Source organism: Eubalaena glacialis, chromosome 19 (assembly GCF_028564815.1).
Source record: "Eubalaena glacialis isolate mEubGla1 chromosome 19, mEubGla1.1.hap2.+ XY, whole genome shotgun sequence".
NCBI lineage: Eukaryota > Metazoa > Chordata > Mammalia > Artiodactyla > Balaenidae > Eubalaena > Eubalaena glacialis.
The window spans coordinates 2,314,010-2,328,572 of NC_083734.1; the positions used below are offsets into that span (position 1 = coordinate 2,314,010).

General features: G+C 61.1%; 2 protein-coding genes across 5 annotated transcripts in view; one reads left to right on the plus strand and one right to left on the minus strand.

The window, feature by feature from the left end:
- SMCR8 (SMCR8-C9orf72 complex subunit) lies at window positions 1-12,135 on the plus strand. 2 transcript variants are annotated; one of them, XM_061176340.1, is made up of 3 exons: window positions 1-2,860; window positions 7,509-7,925; window positions 9,433-12,135. In XM_061176340.1, exons 1-3 carry the CDS (start codon window positions 501-503, stop codon window positions 9,434-9,436), a joined length of 2,781 nt encoding a protein of 926 aa, XP_061032323.1. In that variant the 5' UTR covers window positions 1-500; the 3' UTR covers window positions 9,437-12,135. The 2 variants fall into 2 exon arrangements, with proteins under 2 accessions (XP_061032323.1, XP_061032322.1); XM_061176339.1 differs by having other exon boundaries at window positions 7,509-12,135.
- SHMT1 (serine hydroxymethyltransferase 1) overlaps window positions 11,492-14,563 on the minus strand; it is a 22,139-nt gene continuing 19,067 nt past the window's right edge. For all 3 annotated transcript variants that reach the window (XM_061176341.1, XM_061176342.1, XM_061176343.1), the window contains exons 9-12: window positions 14,219-14,341; window positions 13,198-13,314; window positions 12,664-12,774; window positions 11,492-12,467 (exon numbers count right to left, since the gene is read on the minus strand). In XM_061176341.1, the coding sequence (XP_061032324.1) occupies window positions 12,295-12,467; window positions 12,664-12,774; window positions 13,198-13,314; window positions 14,219-14,341 (524 nt within the window). In that variant the 3' untranslated portion in view covers window positions 11,492-12,294. The remainder of the gene's footprint in view (window positions 12,468-12,663; window positions 12,775-13,197; window positions 13,315-14,218; window positions 14,342-14,563) is intronic.

A 14,563-nucleotide genomic window follows, 5' to 3' on the forward strand; every position in this document is an offset into this window, starting at 1 on the left:
GTCATGTGATACCAAGATGGCGGCGCCGCGGTAGCTGGCTGTGGGTGGTGGCGTCCGGGGAGCCGCGACGGTTTCTGCTCTCGGGCCGTGGGGGCTGCCACGCCTGGATGGTCCGTGCGGCGGCCCGTACCCCCGCATTGGGCACCTGTTCAAGGCTGAGGCTGTTGCCGTGGCGGTGGGTTCTGGGAAGCGCCAGTGACCTCTCTGCGGGTGCCCTGCGCCGGCCGTGGTCGCCCGAGGAGTAGAAGGGCAGCCGTCCTCCCGGGTCTTCCCGACTCGCGGAGTTCCTCAGGCCTCCGAGAGCTCTGGAGGAGCGACAGCTCTGAGTGGCTGCGGGAGTTCGAGCCCGCGGGTGTGTGACCGGCAGCCTCGTACCCCTGAGGGCGCAAAGAAACCCGCAAGAACTTTGCTTCCTCCTCCAGAGGCCTGGCTCCCTCGCGTTGGCTACTCCCGCATTCTTTCCCACTTCCTCTCAATGTTCTCACCATATACCTGGAAATATGATCAGCGCCCCTGACGTGGTGGCCTTCACCAAAGAGGACGAGTACGAGGAGGAGCCTTACAATGAGCCGGCCCTGCCCGAGGAGTACTCGGTGCCGCTCTTCCCCTTCGCCAGCCAAGGAGCCAGTCCGTGGTCCAAACTGTCCGGGGCCAAGTTCTCTCGGGACTTCATCCTTATTTCCGAGTTCTCTGAGCAGGTGGGACCCCAGCCCTTACTGACCATCCCCAATGACACCAAAGTTTTCGGTACTTTTGATCTCAATTACTTCTCTTTGCGGATCATGTCTGTGGATTACCAGGCCTCCTTCGTGGGCCATCCCCCTGGTTCTGCGTACCCCAAGCTGAACTTCGTGGAGGATTCCAAGGTCGTGCTGGGAGACTCCAAGGAGGGGGCCTTTGCCTACGTGCACCACCTCACCCTGTACGACCTGGAGGCCCGTGGCTTCGTGAGGCCCTTTTGTATGGCTTATATCTCAGCAGACCAGCACAAAATCATGCAGCAGTTCCAGGAGCTCTCAGCTGAATTTTCCAAAGCTTCAGAGTGCTTGAAAACAGGCAACAGGAAGGCATTTGCTGGGGAACTTGAAAAAAAACTGAAAGACTTGGATTACACCAGAACAGTGCTGCACACCGAGACGGAGATCCAGAAGAAAGCCAATGACAAAGGCTTTTACTCATCTCAGGCCATCGAGAAGGCCAATGAGCTGGCCAGTGTGGAGAAGTCCATCATCGAGCATCAAGACCTGCTGAGGCAGATCCGCTCGTACCCTCATCGGAAGTTGAGGGGGTCCGATTTGTGTCCTGCGGAGACGGAGCACACCCAGGATCCGCCCAGCCAGGCAGCCACTACCTCTGACCCCGAAGAGTCTGCTGACACAGACCATTACACCTGCAGACCCGCCTACACCCCAAAACTCATCAAAGCAAAGTCCACCAAGTGTTTTGACAAGAAGCTGAAGACCTTGGAAGAGCTCTGCGACACCGAGTACTTCACCCAGACCCTGGCCCAGCTCAGCCACATTGAGCACATTTTCAGAGGAGACCTGTGCTACCTCCTGACCAGCCAGATCGACAGAGCACTCCTGAAGCAACAGCATATCACAAACTTCCTCTTTGAAGACTTGGTAGAGGTCGATGACAGGGGAGTAGAGAAACAGGAGAGCGCACCCCCTAGGCCCAGTCATGACAGGCCACCTTCCAGGTCTGTGGAGGAATGTCCAGTTCCTCAAGTGTTAATTAGCGTGGGCTCCTACAAGTCCAGTGTGGAGTCCGTGCTAATCAAGATGGAGCAGGACCTTGGGGAGGAGGGGTCCGGGGAAGTGGAGGTGACAGAGCCAAGCAGTTTTGACCCCCAGGAGAACCTGGCCTACCTGGACACGGACATGAAAGGGAGCATCAGCAGCGGCGAGAGCATCGAGGTCCTCGGCACGGAGAAGTCCACCTCGGTGCTGTCGACCTCTGACAGCCAGGCCAGCCTCACAGTGCCCTCGAGCCCCCAGGTGGTCCGGAGCAAGGCTGTCAGCCACAGGACGATCAGCGGGGACAGTATTGAAGTCCTCAGCACCTGCCCCTCCGAGGCCCTCGTCCCCGACGACTTCAAGGCCAGTTACCCAAGTGCCATTAATGAAGAAGAGTCCTACGCAGATGACGGCGGGGGAGCCATCCACTTCCAGGCAGGCCTCAGCCCGCCGGAGCTGGGGGAGGCCGAGGAGGGCGGCTCGGGGGTCACCCCCTCACAGACAGACTCCTGCTGCATCGGGAGGGAGGGTGGCACTCTGCGGGTGCCGCTCTCCACCCCGGGCCACACGCTCTCCGACGAGGACGGGGTCGTGAGTGTCCCCCCGCAGCACTACCGGCAGAAGGACCAGGAGTTCCACGTGGACGTCTCAGTGGAAAACGCCAACGCCTCTTCCCGAGACAGCGGTTCCGAAGGCTTCCCTGCTTATGAGCTGGACCCGAGCCACCTGCTGGCCAGCCGGGACGGCAGTAAGACTAGCCTGGATGACCACTCCGACGCCACCAGCTACGGGAGCAGTGTCACCTCCGCCAGCTCCGACAGGACTCCCTCCTCTGTTCCTCCCACTGGCCCCTCTTCCGAGAGGCATAAGAAGAGGGCGGGCCAGAACGCCTTAAAATTCATCCGCCAGTACCCCTTTGCCCACCCAGCCATCTACTCCCTGCTCAGCGGGAGGACGCTCGTGATCCTAGGGGAGGAGGAGGCCGTAGTCAGGAAGCTTGTGAGCGCGCTGTCCATCTTCGTCCCCAACTACAGCCTCCATGCCAAACCCGTGAAGCACTGGGTCTCCTCTCCTTTGCATATCACGGATTTTCAGAAGTGGAAGCTTATTGGCCTGCAGAGGTAATTGGTTACAGGTGGTGGGGATGGGCCCTGGCTGGTCAGAGATGAGGCTTCAGGTGGCCGTTCCTCTGGGTGAGGTTCATGAGTCGGTGTGGTGGCCCCAGAACCAGGAGGCCTGGCTTCCAGATTGGCCCCAGCACCAACTCGCTGTGTCGCTTTTGGCAAATCCTCTCCCTTTTCTGACCTGTTGCCTTGTCTGTCACAGGAGGGGTTGCAGTTCCTGAGTGGTTCCCAACCTGGTGTGCACCCTGCTGTGTCAGAATTGTTTGGGAGGATTTTCTAGAATACCGCAGGGTTGCGTTTGGGTTGGCCTGGGGTACGACGTGGGGTTCGCCCGGTGTGCAGCGAGGTTTGGGAACGACTGGACTGCTGGGTCTCAGGTCCCTGCTGAGTCTCTAACTCACACTATGGGGTAAATGACTGAGGCGGGGTCTGCGTCTGAGGAGGGCAGGGGTGCTGGGAGAGGCAGCCGCCCCGGCTCTCCCTCCCCTGTCCCCTCTGCCCCAGGAGCCCATCCCCCCCGCCCCCCGGAAGCTTCCTCCTTTTTCCCCATGTCCCCGGCTTGTGCTGTAGCAGGTTCTTTGGGGTTTTCCACGTTCTGCTTGTCTGGCTCGGGGGACTCCTGCCCTGGCGTGCGCACTGGGCTCAGCCTCCTCGCTCCTCTCCCCGCAGCCGCCTTTGCTCACCTGAGACGCACACGCGTCCAGCTGGCTGGTGGTCGGAGTCCACTCTCTGGACCACGGAGAGGGCAGGAGGCCTTTCCTCCTCGCGGCAGTCAGCCGCCGTTCGTTCTGTTTCCCTTTACGCGGGTCCCTGGCGTCCATGAGGTCACCGTCCCGAGCCTCCTCGTGTTCGCCCCGCTCACGGCCACCTGACTCGCTCGATCCCTGGCTGCCCCGCGGGGGCATGGTGGTGGGATTCAAGCCCGGGGCGCTTCCACGTCCACTTCACTCTCGGGCCGTGCTGGCGGGGCTGGGGTACGAGCTGGAGGTCTTGGGCAGGGCCCCTGCTCTGGGAGAATTCCTGCTCCGGAAGCCAGAGCCCGGCGGCACAGGGAGGCTAGAGCTCTGACGGGGGCGCCTCGCATGGGAGGCGTGGGACGGGTGCCCGGAGGAGGTCTGGGGTGTCTGGCTGGAGCGGCAGGGAGGCTGGGGTCGCAGTGGGGGAACAGTGAGGACGGGCCTGCCACACCAGGGCAAGCCCAGCCCGTGGGCATCGTGGGAGCGTGGACACAGGGCCGAGGCTCAGCGGGTGCCCGGGCCCCCGCCCCCCTGCCGGCGCCAAGTTTGAGCTGGGGGCGGGGTGGGGGGTGGGGGGAGGCCTTTAAGGGACTGCGTTGGGCTGCTGTTCTCAGTGGGATGACAGGCGGGCGGCCCCTACACACGCACCTTCACTTCTCCAACTCTCTTCTCTCACCCCAACCCGACTGACCTTTGATTTTTTTTGCCTCAAAAGGTGGAGAATCTAAAACACACGTCAGTTTATCGACATCACCTGGCTTATCCAGGACCAGGTTCGGGATGGCCTTGCCCTTTCCAGAGGCTTCCCCTGAGCTTCCTTCCTTAGAACGCGCCGGCAGGCAAATGAGGTGTATCCTTCACGTCAGCGCCACTCTCCTGGGCACCCGACTGCGGTGCTGTGTTGAGAAGGACTCTGCGGCCCGGCGTGGCTGCACTGGGGAGCCAGCTGTGATCAATCACGATGTCTCTGGGGTGCAGGCGGGGGTAGCGGCAGGTGGCAGTGTCCCTGGAAGGGGGCTGTGAGCTGCTCCTCCACAGTGGGCACCTGGGCAGCGCCTTCCTCTCTCCTGGGAAAATAGTGGTCATTTGTCAGATACTTACTGAGAGCCATTACGGGCCAGCCGCTGTGCCCGGAGCCAGGATACAGGTGCGTCAGCAGTGGGGCGTCGCGTGACAGGGCCGCCCTCGCTCCCGTCCCAGCGTCACCACCCCGTGGGCTGGCGCTCCCCCAGGCTGTTTCCATCTGCACGAGGAAGACCTGCTTCGTGCTGGCGAGTGTCGGGGGCCCATCGTGTCTGACCCGTGCCTGCTCCGTGCAGGCGCCGCTCTGACGTCCTGGGGGGAGTGGAGGGGGGCGCCGATCACCGTGTGGAAGGCAGGCCAGGCGGCCGGGGTGGAGCCGGGCCCTCGCCTGCGGACTTGGAGCTGTGGAGGGTCCCTCCAGGAAAGCGGGAGGCCCATCAGCAGTGACAGCTGAGACCTTTCTAGGGAATGTCTGGTGACTCGTCCCACGAAGCTCTCCCTCCCACACCCCCTGAGCGCGCACAGGTGCTGGGAACCGGGAGATCTGCCCCCGGAGGGCCCTGCTCGGGCGGGCGCCACGGTCGACGGGTCGGGGGCCTTGCCCCCCAGGGCACGTGTCACTGGAGGGTCGACCGAGGGGCCAGGAGGAGAGAGGGGACTGGATTCGCTGCTCACCCGAAGGCGTCCCGGGCGGTGAGCAGCGGACCCGGTGGGGTGGCGCCGTGAGGGGACGAGCCGTGGGGCGCGGAGGCTCCTGCCGCTACCCTGCGGAGCAGGGAAGGGCTGCCCCCGGGATGCACGCGGAGCCCTAGCCCCGGGGGTGCTCAGAGCTGCGGGTGGCTGGTGAGCCGGCCCCGCAGGCAGATCCGGCACTGAGACGGAGAGGCAGATGGAGGCCCACCTGAGGGTCAGCATTTAAGGGTGCGAGCAGAGGGGTGCCTTTGTGTGTCCACGGGGCTCGGTCCCGGGTGCTGGCTCAGTCTGGGATCCGAGAGCTGTGGCCTAGGACAGTCCTTTCCCCCCCAGGCACTTGGACTGTGGGTACGACTGTTCCTCAGGACTCACCCCAGAACCACCAGTGGCACTGGCCCTGGATTTTTTTTTTCCCACTTAAGTAGGCCCTCTGCCTGGAAATGCTTGTCAGTCAGATCAGCCATTTGTGGGTGTAAGAAACGGATAAACAATCAGGTTGGTCTCCCGCGATTATAAATCAGAACCAGCAATAATCGGGTTGCTTACTAAGCAGCAGTGAGAAGGCCTGGACTGTTTGGAAGACAGCTCTGTTCTGGCGGGGAGGTGCTGGTGTTGCATCAGAGGCCCTGGGTCTAATCCCGGCTCAGCCGCCTTCTACGTGGGTGACCTAGGACAAGCCACGGTCCCTCTGCGGGCCTCAGCGTCCTCATCTGTGCAGAGTCCCCCCGCCACCCCGGCTTCGGATGGGCCGTGATGAAGTTCAAGACGGGGGCGGGCGGGGTGCTGCCCGAGGGACAGAGGCCCGGCTGCACCTCCTCCCGTGTTATCTGGCCTCCAGAGGAGCTTTGGGGGAAACCAATGAAGGAAAAGTTTGGAGGTGCAAAAGAGGTGGTGCCGCCGTGGGCGGGAGTAGGCTGGGGCGCCAGAGCCTGGGGAGAGGCTGGCCTGAGGCGGGCGGTGGCCAAGTGCAGGGCAGGAAGATGAGGTGAGGCATTTAGCTCATGGCCCAGCCCCCTCGGGGGGAGGTAAGGGTGACCCAGGAGCGGGCGGGGAGCCGCCCGCAAGTCTGACTCCTCGTGGCCTGTGGTGGGGGCCCCGGCCCCGCACATGTGGCCCCGCTTGCCCTTGCGCCTGCCATGCTCTGCAGTCCCCAGAGCCCACCTCTCTCAGGACTCTGAGGTCCCTCCTCCAGCGCCTTCCCAGCCCGCGGCCGCTGCTGTGGACACGGAGGCCACGCCGCCCCTCGCTGGGCCGGCTCGTGTGCGTGTCCTTTCTCCCTGGCCAGGCCAGGCCCCAGGTCACTGCCTGGAATACGCTAGGCGCTCGGTAAACGACTGTCAGCTCTACAAGAAGAGAGCACCCACGAGGGGAATGTATGATGAGGTGATCTCAGTCCCAAGAGACCGTCAGTCCTTTTACAACTACTTCACAAGCCCCAACTTCCAGAGGAGCGTCAGTGTGTGAAGCGGCTGGTCAGCCAGCCGTTTGCTGGACTCTGCAGAGTAATCCCAGCTCCTCTGGGAGACCTGGTCTAGACAGGGTGGTAAGGGGCCGCTTACTGAGGCCGACACTCCGGCCTCCTTCCCTCGCTGAGTGAACCCGGCCTGCCTGCCTCTGATGTGCCGGGCACGGCATGGGGAACGGTCCTGGGTCTGCAGGAGCTCCTGGCGCCACACCGGTCAGTGCCAGGCCGGTGGCGAGGGCCAGACGCTGTCCTGAGCGCCACAACCTGTGCCTCCGCTATGACCCCAGAGGCAGGACCATCGTCCCTGCCTCACAGACGAGGCTCGGAAGTTAAGGACCTCGACCAAGGTCACAGAGCAAGAACGAGAGGAGCAAACAGGTCAGGGAAGGCTGGGTGAGGTTTACGTTGGCATAAGCCGGGCACAGAGGGAGGGCTGGGTGTTCCGGGCAGAGCAGAAGGGCCCCCACGGAAGGCCTGGCGAGGCTGCAGGGGAGTCCCTGGGGAGTGACAGGTGGGGCGTCAGGGGCAGCAGGAAGCAGGTCGTTGGGGCCTCGTGGGCCACGCTAGGCACTTGACCTGGGTCGTGAGAGGGGTGAGGAGCCTTGAAGGTCGTGGTGGCCAGACCTACCTTCAAGAGAGCGCCGGCGAGTGGGGCCGGGTGGGGGCTGGCCTCGCGGCAGCGGCCCACCCCAGCTTCTGCCTCCTGACCTTGGCCTGTGTGTTTCAGGGTGGCATCCCCCGCCAGCGCTGGCACCCTCCACGCCCTGAGCCGCTACAGCCGCTACACGAGCATCCTGGACCTGGACCGGAAGACCCTGCGCTGCCCCCTCTACAGAGGCACCCTGGTGCCCCGGCTGGCGGACCACCGCACGCACATCAAGCGGGGCAGCACCTACTCCCTGCACGTGCAGAGTGTGCTCACGCAGCTGTGCGCCAAGGCCTTCCTCTACGCCTTCTGCCGCCACCTGCACCTGCCCGCCCGCGGCACGGACGCCGAGGGGCTGGCCGCCAGCCGCCAGGCCAGCTTCTTGCAGCTGAACCTGGGGCTGGTGAACGAAGACGTCAAGGTGGTCCAGTACCTGGCGGAGCTGCTGAAGCTGCACTACACGCGGGAGCCTTCCGCAGCCGCCCAGCCCGTGCTCAGGTTCGACTACGTCCCCAGTTTCCTATACAAGATCTGAGGTCAGGCCCGGCCACTGTGACCAAGACCTGTGACTGAGGGTACAGGGAGGGCGTTGGCATGACCGGGGGGTCTTCTGAGCTGTTTAGACTTCTGGTGTCGTTGGCGGGAAGGAAACCGAGGTGGCAGATGTGGTTCCCAGGTGGCTCTGGGCAAGGGGGGTGGGGGCACTGGCCCCCGGGCGGCATCTGGAAGGACGGTAACAGCTCGCGGCCCCTTGGAGAGTGGCCTGGGGTCGGGACTGGGGGCCAGGGCAGAAGAAAGCTTCAGCAGTGTGATGAGGGGCAGGGAGGTGGAGCCTTCAGGGAGGACCACGCTGGCCCTCTCGCGCAGCAAGATCAAGGGGAGCAGGCGTTAACTGGACGATTTGGTCGAAAGCAGGACGACGGAACGTCCATTGCCTCGTGCAGACCCCAGCTGGGCCTTTCGCGTGGCCTCGCGGAGCCGCCCTCCCAGGGGAGGCCCCTGGATGCACCCTGCCCTGTCCTCACCTCCTCGCCAGGCACGGAGGGGCCTGCCGCTGGGTTCCCAGGCTCAGTGAAGTGACCAGTCACTGGCCCCTGGTCATCAGAACCGCTGTCGTGGGGGGCTGGGCACAGGCTTCCCACTGTGCGGGCGAGGAGCCACCAGCTCTCCTGGGGGCGCCGACACTGTTCTCTCGGGGAGGGTCTGCAGACGGGCTGGCGCTCGCCCGGCAGAGGTCACCGCAGACCTTCGCAAGCACTTCACTACCTCACGGGGTGTCGCGGGCGCGGGGCAGCCGGTGGACTGGGATCTCCTCCGGGAGGGCCGTGCCGGCCTGGAGCACGCGCATTCACAGCAGCTCGTTCCGCCCCAGCTGAGTCCCAGCCCCACCTCCTGTTCACCCACCAGGACCCTCCTGACACAGTTACCACTGGTGTGTGTAGCTGGATGGTTCTCTGCAACCTTGAAAGTGTCATACTTTTCTTCCTTAAGCTGTTTGTCCCTAAGCAGGGAGAACTCTTGGTATTACTGCTTTTTAATTTTTCCCCCCAAGTTGTGGTAAAACACACTGAACCAGCCACAGCGGTTGCTCCTGAGCACGCGTGTGTGTCTGCCGGGGCCGTGTTCTGTGTCGTCCGAGTCCTGTTGTTGAGACCTGGTCCGCCACCAGCTTTGCGGTACACCACAGCGGTCAGGACACCCTGGTGACCAAGGAGGCTTCGTATCATCTCTCCCCCGTGACCCTCCCTGCCCAGGCTTCTGGTCAGGGTCCCCATTCCTGCCAGAGTGTCATTCTGCTCCGGAGGCCGTGACCGAGGCCCACTGTGACAGGGCTGCCACCGTGTCTCCTCAGGTCCTTGTACCTGTGCTGTCACCTGTGTCCCCCAGAGAGGCGTCTCCAGGGACCACACGGCAGCTTCCGAACGTGCAGTGTGGGTGCTGGTGGGAAGGCTGCCCTCCTGTTGCCACCGCCCCCCTTGTGTTCAGATGCTGCTTTGTTTTCTAGGTAGGTGGCTAACTGCGTGTACTTGGGCCTCCTGGGACACGAGCTTGTGACACCTTATCTCCGAGGGAAGAGCGGTCCGTGGGGCCCAAATGACCAGATGGGAAGCGATCACGGGCCCACCCCCGTCTCGTTCCCGGGCCACCAACATGGCCTCTGCGGTTCACACCTCGCACCTGGGAAGCCAGAAAGGGCAGCAGGTCAGTCACACTGGCCGCCTAGAAGCAAAGTCCACTCTGGAGGCTGTTTGTGCAGAAGCGCCGCATCGGGCGAGCCCTGCCGGTGCGCGCAGAAGGCCTGGCCGTGGGGCGGCCGCAGAGAGGGCACCCGGAGCCCCTCTCTCGAGCTGTTTCTTCATTGAGGAGTAGAGCTGTCTTCGCTGACTAGTGGCTGAACTCCAGCATTTAAATTTTGGTTAAAATCCAACTTTGCAGTGTGCAGGTTCACAGAATTGCTTGATGCCAAGTATGTTTCTCTTCAAAGGGAGCTCAAAGGGGAACCAGGCCCTCCCGGCCTTGCCACGCTGGCGACTGGAACCTGCCAGGAGTCTCAGACGCACCTGAGTCTGAGTGGTGGGGGCCTGTGCAACGAACTCATCTCGTCAGGAATCTTAACAAGAGGTTTTCCCTGGTAATAGGTCAGCAAGCGTCCAAATGCTGAGAAACGCTTCCAAAATCAGAGGGTGTCAGTGCCCTTAGTACTTCTTCAATCCTAAGTATCGCCTCGAAGGCCCAGGCACCAGAACCTTGAGGTTTGTTTCAGCTTCACTTCCAGTCCGTTACCTGCCCCCCACCCTGCCTTTTTAAAGCAGTCCAAGTTAAGAAGAACCTGCCTAGGCTGGCATTTATGCAGTAGTGATTTCCAGAAGCTCCACGGTAGACATCAGCTGAACCCTTTTATAGCACCTGTGGCCCTGGGGACCCTACTCCTTTAGTAGAATCTGGAAATGGGCTGTGATAGCCCAGCTGCCATTTCCCATCTAGCTCTGAACTTCTTGCTACAGATCAGTTACTGTGTGCAAAGTATCGTAGACTTCATCCCCAAACAAGTAACAAATCCCATGTCAAAATCCCAGGATGGCCGATAGATTCTCCCCCGAGTGCCAGGGCTGCTGCAGCTTGTGACACGTCCCCGGAGGCCCAGCGGCCTGGAAGATTGCGCACGCAGCTCGCCACCCACTCCACCAGTGCTGGGCGCGTGGCCACCCCCCCTCCCCACCAGCCTGATGGCGCCTGGCCTGTCAGCTTCTCCACGTGGCCCACGTTGTCTTTGCACAGGCAGGAGCCCTCCTGGGCTGGTGCGGTCCATCAGTCCGTGTGGACAGCCTTCGGAGGCACCAGCCCCCCAAGCCAGCATCAGATCTTACCTCCCATCTCCCTAGAGGCTCAAGAAAGTGCCTTGGCTCGTGCTTTGAAGCAAACCAGCTAGCTTTCTGGCTTTTCCCCAATATTGTGATAGAAACTGATACAACTGGAATTGAGAGAGAGATGGTATTAACAGATTGCAAAAAGGAAAAGTATCAAATCTCTACTTCTGGCGGGAAGGAAAACCAGCCTCAGCTGAGGTTGGAGCACACCCAGCTCTTCTGAGCCCGTCCTGCTTTGAGGTTTGGTTTCAGCTGTGGGGAGGAGGGAGCACTTGGCCATGAATCAAGTGCTGGTCTGGGGCCCCAGCCTCCTGGGAGTGCTTGTGTGGTGGCCTTTGTCTCCTGCGGGGGAAGAGTCAAGCTCCTGGGTGTCACTGTTTCCACAGCTGCGGAGGTGGCAGCCGCCCTGCTGCCACCTGCCATACGTAGCTGCGCTGGAGCCCCGGGGCGTCAACCACGGCCGTGTTAAGGCCACGGTGAGAAGCATAGTGCGTGAGAAAGTCGTATTTGTCGTTTTTTGAAAAGCTATATTATTACTGCATGCTCGTCGTCGTGTGTGAGCGTGAGTCCCACCGGGTGAGCCGTGGTCACTGCAGCCAGGGCGAGAGCACACTGCACACGCCACACGCGTGCCCGCAGCTCCCGGTGTGGCTGCACCCAGAGTTCAACCAGTCATGCCAAATAGTATGAGAAGTGTACTTTTTAAGAAATTAATTTATTTGAGTTGAGATATTTTTGAAATATAAAAATCGGTTGTATTTTTTAAAGCTATAATTCTTGTAGACATTCTGTGGTTAAAAATTTGTGCTTATTAAAAATGGTCATCTATGTTTTGCACTTGAGATTTGTGAAAAATAAAGTTTCTGTGGGAAGGTGACCTCTGGTTTCCTGATCACGGGAGGGAGGTGGCTGTCTGCTCAGCGGCTTGGGACTAGGTTCCCTGGCCTGCCTGCCCTGGGCTGGGGGAAGGGGACCACATCCCCCTCCTGCCCAGGTGCTGTAAGCAGGACTCCCACTGAGTTGGGTGGCACCTGAACAGACCCGTCTAACTGGTGATTCTGATTGAAAGCACAGCAGAAGGGCCAGGAGGCCCCCTCCTCGTTTGCGACGGTTATAACTGAGTCCTCCTTTGGCGCCCACCAGGGAACAGATAGCAACGGGCGGCTCTTCCAAGCTCGAACTTCAGTGCTTCCGGCTGCCGCAGCAAGTCAGAGAAGCCCAGGGACTCTTAAGAGTGGAGTCTTCCCAGTAACCCTGCCCTCCACCAGTCTGGATAATTAAGGCTGAATGGCTAAATTGTATTTCATTTTTCCAGAATAACTATACGTAGCTGCAATAAAGTGAGGTTCAGATTTAAACTTAATAACTTGTCCCAGAATGACTAACACTGAGCCTTAAACAAATGGTTTGTGAACAAGGTAAAAAAAGCAAAGTCCGAAAAGGGGCCCGTGTGGGGCCTCCAGGGCGCTGGGTCCCTGGGCGGGCGGGCGGGCACTCCTCTAGAAGTCGGGCAGGCCCGGCAGAGGGAAGAGGGCGGCGAAGCTCTCCACCTCCGCCCTGAGTGCCACCACAGCCCGCTGGTGATCCTCGGCCCCCGCCAGCTTCTCCGTGAACTCCTTCAGGGTGGCCTTCACCCCCACGGTGTCCTGGATCTGCAGGGTCAGCTCTATCCCTGCGCCAGCGAGAGACGCCACTGCCCACGTGCCCCCGGCGGCCGGGCCCGACTGCTCTGCCGTCCACGCGCCCGCCACCCTCTCAGCCCACATTGTCTGCTGGGTGATGCTCTGTCTCCCAGCCCTGCTCCAGCCTCGACGTCCTTCATCCCGACCGCACAGCCCCGCGCGGCCAGTGTCCACACCTCTCCTCACCTCTGTGAATAAAATGGGCAACTTTTTGGAAATCTTCTTCCAAGAATCCTCGGGATGTCAGCGCCGGGGTCCCCAGGCGCAGTCCGCTGGGCCGCAGGGCGCTTTTGTCACCTTCAAGAGAAACAGGCTCTGTCCCTGGGCTGCACCCATCTCCCCACTGACCATCGGGAAGGGGCTCGTGGGCAAAAAGAATAGGCCCACGGACGCTGGCTCACACCTCGGCTGCGCTACTTGAAGTATCTGGAGAGCCGCCTTTTGCGACGTGGTCCTTGCTCCTGACACCAGGGCAGCATCTGTCTGGGTTTGAGGGACGTCGCCCACATCTTATTCACGACCCGCTGAGAAATGCAGCCAGTTTTCCAGAGGCCCCAGCCTCCCTCTCCCTCTCCATCCCCAGCGGGGTCAGCGCTGCGTCAGAGGGGGCGGGCAGGGGAGCACGGCCTGGCCCCTGTCCTGCGCTGCACGTCTTGTCCCCAGAGCCAAGTCACCATCGGCCTTGAGAGGTGCAGACAGGAGAGGACTGAGGACGCTCACCTGGGCAGGTGTTCTTGTTGCAGGCGATGGAACAGGCTTCCAGCACCTTCTCAGCCCGGCCGCCGTCCGTGCCTTTGGAGCGGAGGTCCACGAGGATCAAGTGGTTGTCAGAACCACCTGGAAACCAGGTTAGACACATGGAAGCCGACCCCGTGCCGAGTGAAGGGATCTTTCTCTTCCAAAGAAATGGGGGGGTGTGACCCCCACCACGTGTCCTGCGGGGCTTTCATCACCTGCTAAAGACCACATGCCCCAGGGCCTCAGAGTTTGAGAAGAAGCACAGAGTAGTTTAAGAAGGGAACCTGAGGATGCAGAGGGGGCTGAGGGCAAACGGCCAACCCAGACGGCCCGCTGCCATGTCCCAACCTGTCAGGTGCCGGGGCAGCGCCCGGAAGCCTGTTGGGGTGATGACGTCATCTGGGAATGTCCCCCTTCTAAGTCCACCCTCAAGGCTCCCTCTAAGGGGGCCTCAGAGTAGCGGGCAGTGGGCGATCTAGGTGACAGGGTGACGGGCACGTCAGGTGCAGACACTGCCAGCCCATTGTGTGCTTTAACCCCAATCCTGCGAGGATGATAGTATTTTCAAAGTGGTGCAGAAGAGATACGGAAGAACTTTCTGGAGCGGCCCAAGGCCACCCAGGAATCTTCCAAGCACCCGATCTTCACTTTGAACTCTAGTTAATCCCCGGGTTAACTAGATCCCCATCGCTGACTTAGGCGATGACCACGGCTTCAAAGACGCACGTGGCCTAAGCGGACGTGTGGCTCTGGACACACAGCCCCCTTGCTTGCCGCGTGGCTTTAGGAACCTCCGATGCCCATTTGTAAAATAAGACCAGTGATTCCCAAGGCTATCTCGAGGTTTGAACGAGGTTGTGTATACAGAGCTGAGGGGGTCCCGAGTCACCCCATGGCTGCGGCCACTGTGCCCAGGCCACAACCCTACAGCCACACCCTGACAGGGCCTGGACGAGACTCAAGCAGGAGCAAGGCTGCCCTCAGGGCTCGGTTCCTGTCATACCTGTGACCACTTTGTAGCCCAGCCCCATCAAGGCCTCGGCCAGAGCCCTGCAGTTGGCCAGCACCTGGCGCTGGTAGACTCTGAACTCCGGAGTCATGGCCTGCTTCAGAGCCACCGCCACCCCTGGCAGGAGACGAAGACAGACCGTGAGTCAAAGAAACACCCGTCTCCACTCGGGCTTCCCAGCTTCTCAGAGTCACCCAGGGCGGCGGGTTACATCTCCTCCCAAAATGATCTCTTTTAACCCTGCAATTGCCCGGCTAAGCCTCAGACCTCTCTCTCTGAGCAAGTGCTTTTGAGGCGGCCTCTCTCCAGCATGAAGTTTCGGGCTAAGGAAATCACCAG

Coding starts and splice junctions, on each gene's coding strand:
- SMCR8 (XM_061176339.1), top strand. CDS start 501: ATGATCAGCGCCCCTGACGTGGTGGCCTTCACCAAAGAGGACGAGTAC. Junction 2,861..7,508: donor AAGCTTATTGGCCTGCAGAG/GTAATTGGTTAC, acceptor TGTGTGTTTCAG/GGTGGCATCCCCCGCCAGCG.